Consider the following 5,943-nt stretch of genomic DNA (forward strand, 5'->3'; position numbering starts at 1 on the left):
TCCCTCTCTCACGCTCTCTCTCTCTCTCTCTCTCTCTCCTCTCTCACGCTCTCTCTCAAGAGAGAGTGCATCATAGCATATTTATGTATTCTCTCTCTCCCTCCCCTCCCCCTCTCTCAGATATGCACGGGACATTCATGGTGTTGCTTCCTCTCAGCATGATCATCATGGTTGTTGGGGGACTGATGGGGTTCATCGGCCTGCTGGCCAGAGCTTACCTACTACTGCTGATGACTGGTGTAATGCTACTACTGGGAGGTAAGCACCTTATACCTTATACCCTACACCCTATACCCTATACAATATACTTTATACCCTATACCCTATACCCTACACCCTATACCTTATACCTTATACCCTTTACCTTATACCCTATGCAAGATACGTTATACCTTATACCCTACAACCCTATACCCTATACCTTAAACCATATACCTTATACCCTATACAAGATACTTTATACCCTATACCCTATACCTTATACCCTATACCTTATACCCTATACCTTATACCCTACACCCTACACCCTATTGATTTGGTCCTAATCTATGGATTTCACAAGACTTAGACTACAGGTATTTGTTGTCCCTTTATTTAACGGCAGCTCGGGATTTGATATAGCGACCTTTCAGTTAGTGGCCCAACGCTCTAGGCGACCCTGCCACCTCTACACTCTAACCACCAGGCTACCCTGCCACCTCTACACTCTAACCACTAGGCGACCCTGCCACCTCTACACTCTAACCACTAGGCTACCCTGCCACCTCTACACTCTAACCACTAGGCTACCCTGCCACCTCTACACTCTAACCACTAGGCTACCCTGCCACCTCTACACTCTAACCACAAGGCTATCTACCACCTCTACACTCTAACCACTAGGCTACCCTGCCACCTCTACACTCTAACCACTAGGCTACCCTGCCAACTCTACACTCTAACCACTAGGCTACCCTGCCACCTCTACACTCTAACCACAAGGCTATCTACCACCTCTACACTCTAACCACTAGGCTACCCTGCCACCTCTACACTCTAACCACTAGGCTACCCTGCCAACTCTACACTCTAACCACTAGGCTACCCTGCCACCTCTACACTCTAACCACTAGGCTACCCTGCCACCTCTACACTCTAACCACTAGGCTACCCTGCCACCTCTACACTCTAACCACTAGGCTACCCTGCCACCTCTACACTCTAACCACTAGGCTACCCTGCCACCTCTACACTCTAACCACTAGGCTACCCTGCCACCTCTACACTCTAACCACATGGCTACCCTGCCACCGCTACACTCTAACCACTAGGCTACCCTGCCACCTCTACACTCTAACCACTAGGCTACCTGCCACCTCTACACTCTAACCACTAGGCTACCTACCACCTCTACACTCTAACCACTAGGCTACCCTGCCACCTCTACACTCTAACCACTAGGCTACCTACCACCTCTACACTCTAACCACTAGACTACCTGACACCCAACACTCTAACCACTAGGCTACCCTGCCACCTCTACACTCTAACCACTAGGCTACCTGACACCCAACACTCTAACCACTAGGCTACCTACAACCTCTACACTCTAACCACTAGGCTACCCTGCCACCTCTACACTCTAACCACTAGGCTACCCTGCCACCTCTACACTCTAACCACTAGGCTACCTACCACCTCTACACTCTAACCACTAGGCTACCTACCACCTCTACACTCTAACCACTAGGCTACCGTGCCACCTCTACACTATAGTCACTAGGCTACCCTGCCACCTCTACACTCTAACCACTAGGCTACCCTGCCACCTCTACACTCTAACCACTAGGCTACCCTGCCACCTCTACACTCTAACCACTAGGCTACCCTGCCACCTCTACACTCTAACCACTAGGCTAACCTGCCACCTCTACACTCTAACCACTAGGCTACCCTGCCACCTCTACACTCTAACCACTAGGCTACCCTGCCACCTCTACACTCTAACCACTAGGCTACCCTGCCACCTCTACACTCTAACCACGAGGCTACCCTGCCACCTCTACACTCTAACCACTAGGCTACCCTGCCACCTCTACACTCTAACCACTAGGCTACCCTGCCACCTCTACACTCTAACCACTAGGCTACCCTGCCACCTCTACACTCTAACCAATAGACTACCCTGCCACCTCTACACTCTAACCACTAGACTACCCTGCCACCTCTACACTCTAACCACTAGGCTACCCTGCCACCTCTACACTCTAACCACTAGGCTACCCTGCCACCTCTACACTCTAACCACTAGGCTACCCTGCCACCTCTACACTCTAACCACTAGGCTACCTGCCACCCCTACACTCTAACCACTAGACTACCCTGCCACCTCTATACTCTAACCACGAGGCTACACTGCCACCTCCACACTCTAACCACTAGACTACCCTGCCACCTCGACACTCTAACCACTAGACTACCCTGACGCCTCTACACTCTAACCACTAGGCTACCCTGCCCCTCTACACTCTAACCACTAGGCTACCCTGCCGCCTCTACACTCTAACCACTAGGCTACCTGCCACCTCTACACTCTAACCACTAGGCTACCCTGCCACCTCAACACTCTAACCACTAGGCTACCTGCTACCTCTACACTCTAACCACTAGGCTACCTGCTACCTCTACACTCTAACCACTAGGCTACCCTGCCACCTCTATACTCTAACCACTAGGCTACCCTGCCACCTCTACACTCTAACCACAAGGCTACCTACCACCTCTACACTCTAACCACAAGGCTACCTGACACCCAACACTCTAACCACTAGGCTACCTGCTGGCCCTACACTCTAACCACTAGGCTACCTGACGCCTGAGGATGTCCCTGTGTCTCCCTAGTAGTCAGTATGTCCCTGTGTCTCCCTCGTGGTCAGTATGTCCCTGTGTCTTCCTAGTGGTCAATATGTCCCTGTGTCTCCCTCGTGGTCAGTATGTCCCTGTGTCTCCCTAGTGGTCAGTATGTGTCTCCCTAGTGGTCAGTATGTCCCTGTGTCTCCCTAGTGGTCAGTATGTCCCTCCCTCGGTGTCAGTATGTGTCTCCCTCGTGGTCAGTATGTCCCTGTGTCTCCCTAGTGGTCAGTATGTGTCTCCCTAGTGGTCAGTATGTCCCTGTGTCTCCCTAGTGGTCAGTATGTCCCTGTGTCTCCCTCGTGGTCAGTATGTCCCTGTGTCTCCCTAGTGGTCAGTATGTCCCTGTGTCTCCCTCGTGGTCAGTATGTCCCTGTGTCTTCCTAGTGGTCAGTATGTCCCTGTGTCTCCTCGTGGTCAGTATGTCCCTGTGTCTCCCTAGTGGTCAGTATGTGTCTCCCTAGTGGTCAGTATGTCCCTGTGTCTCCCTAGTGGTCAGTATGTCCCTGTGTCTCCCTAGTTGTCAGTATGTCCCTGTGTCTCCCTAGTGGTCAGTATGTCCCTGTGTCTCCCTAGTGGTCAGTATGTCCCTGTGTCTCCCTAGTGGTCAGTATGTGTCTCCCTAGTGGTCAGTATGTCCCTGTGTCTCCCTAGTGGTCAGTATGTGTCTCCCTAGTGGTCAGTATGTGTCTCCCTAGTGGTCAGTATGTCCCTGTGTCTCCCTAGTGGTCAGTATGTCCCTGTGTCTCCCTAGTGGTCAGTATGTCCCTGTGTCTCCCTAGTGGTCAGTATGTCCCTGTGTCTCCCTAGTGGTCAGTATGTCCCTGTGTCTCCCTAGTGGTCAGTATGTCCCTGTGTCTCCCTAGTGGTCAGTATGTCCCTGTGTCTCCCTAGTGGTCAGTATGTCCCTGTGTCTCCCTAGTGGTCAGTATGTCCCTGTGTCTCCCTAGTGGTCAGTATGTCCCTGTGTCTCCCTAGTGGTCAGTATGTCCCTGTGTCTCCCTAGTGGTCAGTATGTCCCTGTGTCTCCCTAGTGGTCAGTATGTGTCTCCCTAGTGGTCAGTATGTCCCTGTGTCTCCCTAGTGGTCAGTATGTCCCTGTGTCTCCCTAGTGGTCAGTATGTGTCTCCCTAGTGGTCAGTGTGTCCCTGTGTCTCCCTAGCTGTCAGTATGTCCCTGTGTCTCCCTAGTGGTCAGTATGTGTCTCCCTAGTGGTCAGTATGTCCCTGTGTCTCCCTAGTGGTCAGTATGTGTCTCCCTAGTGGTCAGTATGTCCCTGTGTCTCCCTAGTGGTCAGTATGTGTCTCCCTCGTGGTCAGTATGTCCCTGTGTCTCCCTAGTGGTCAGTATGTCCCTGTGTCTCCCTAGTGGTCAGTATGTCCCTGTGTCTCCCTAGTGGTCAGTATGTGTCTCCTAGTGGTCAGTATGTGTCTCCCTAGTGGTCAGTATGTCCCTGTGTCTCCCTAGTTGTCAGTATGTCCCTGTGTCTCCCTAGTGGTCAGTATGTCCCTGTGTCTCCCTAGTGGTCAGTATGTGTCTCCCTAGCTGTCAATATGTCCCTGTGTCTCCCTAGTGGTCAGTATGTCCCTGTGTCTCCCTAGTGGTCAGTATGTCCCTGTGTCTCCCTAGTGGTCAGTATGTGTCTCCTTAGTGGTCAGTATGTGTCTCCCTAGTGGTCAGTATGTCCCTGTGTCTCCCTAGCTGTCAGTATGTCCCTGTGTCTCCCTAGCGGTCAATATGTCCCTGTGTCTCCCTAGTGGTCAGTATGTCCCTGTGTCTCCCTAGTGGTCAGTATGTCCCTGTGTCTCCCTAGTGGTCAATATGTCCCTGTGTCTCCCTAGTGGTCAATATGTCCCTGTGTCTCCCTAGTGGTCAATATGTCCCTGTGTCTCCCTAGTGGTCAATATGTCCCTGTGTCTCCCTAGTGGTCAATATGTCCCTGTGTCTCCCTAGTGGTCAATATGTCCCTGTGTCTCCCTAGTGGTCAATATGTCCCTGTGTCTCCCTAGTGGTCAATATGTCCCTGTGTCTCCCTAGTGGTCAGTATGTCCCTGTGTCTCCCTAGTGGTCAGTATGTCCCTGTGTCTCCCTAGTGCTCAGTATGTCCCTGTGTCTCCTTAGTGGTCACTATGTGTCTCCCTAGAGGTCAGTATGTCCCTGTGTCTCCTTAGTGATCAATATGTCCCTGTCATTTGGTATTTTATCAGTAAACTCCTTTCCCCCATTTTCTCTCACACCTCCCTCCTCCCTCCCTCCCTCCAGCTCTGTCCTCACTAACAGGGGTGAGTGTGTACATGGCCTACTCTGCTGCAGTCTTCCAGGAGGCTCTGTGTCTGGCTGAGCAGATGGGGGTCAATATGGAGGGGGTCCAGATCCTGTTTGGCTGGTCTCTGGTCCTGTCCTGGATCTCTAGTGGAACACAGCTATTCACCTCCGCTGGCTTCCTGCTGGCCTGCAGAACCATCACTACACAGAGACAGGAACTGAAATTATGAGACATGGAGGGAGGGGGAGAAGCAGGAGGAGAGAGAGGGAGGAGGCTTCCTGCTGGCCTGCAGAACCATCACTACACAGAGACAGGAACTGAAATTATGAGACATGGAGGGAGGGGGAGAAGCAGGAGGAGAGAGAGGGAGAAGCAGGAGGAGAGAGAGGGAGGAGGCTTCCTGCTGGCCTGCAGAATCATCACTACACAGAGACAGGAACTGAAATGATGAGACATGGAGGGAGGGGGAGAAGCAGGAGGAGAGAGAGGGAGGAGGAAAGAGAGGGAGGAGTAGAGAGAGGGGGAGGAGGAGAGAGAGGGGGGGAGGAAAGAGAGGGGAGGAGGAGGAAAGAGAGGGATGAGGAGGAAAGAGAGGGAGGGGAGGAGGAGAGAGAGGGGGAGGAGGAAAGAGAGGGAGGAGGAGAGGGAGGGAGGAGGAGAGAGAGAGGGGGAGGAGGAGAGAGAGGGGAGGAGGAAAGAGAGGGAGGAGGAGAGGGAGGGAGGGAGGAGAGAGAGGGGAGGAGGAAAGAGGAGGGAGGAGGAGAGGGAGGGAGGAGGAGAGAGAGGGG

The 5,943-nt window shown here is 52.6% G+C and overlaps 1 protein-coding gene across 1 annotated transcript in view; it reads left to right on the forward strand.

Annotated features, from left to right (window-relative positions):
- The window catches only part of LOC127926314 (transmembrane protein 114-like), a 55,600-nt gene extending 50,123 nt beyond the window's left edge, over nucleotides 1-5,477 (forward strand). Inside the window, exons 2-3 of the mRNA XM_052511739.1 lie at nucleotides 121-258; nucleotides 5,152-5,477. Of these exons, the coding sequence (XP_052367699.1) occupies nucleotides 123-258; nucleotides 5,152-5,384 (369 nt within the window). The 5' untranslated portion in view covers nucleotides 121-122 and the 3' untranslated portion in view covers nucleotides 5,385-5,477. The remainder of the gene's footprint in view (nucleotides 1-120; nucleotides 259-5,151) is intronic.
- The last annotated feature ends 466 nt before the right edge of the window (nucleotides 5,478-5,943 follow it).

Source organism: Oncorhynchus keta, unplaced genomic scaffold (assembly GCF_023373465.1).
Source record: "Oncorhynchus keta strain PuntledgeMale-10-30-2019 unplaced genomic scaffold, Oket_V2 Un_contig_7399_pilon_pilon, whole genome shotgun sequence".
Classification (NCBI taxonomy): Eukaryota; Metazoa; Chordata; class Actinopteri; order Salmoniformes; family Salmonidae; genus Oncorhynchus; species Oncorhynchus keta.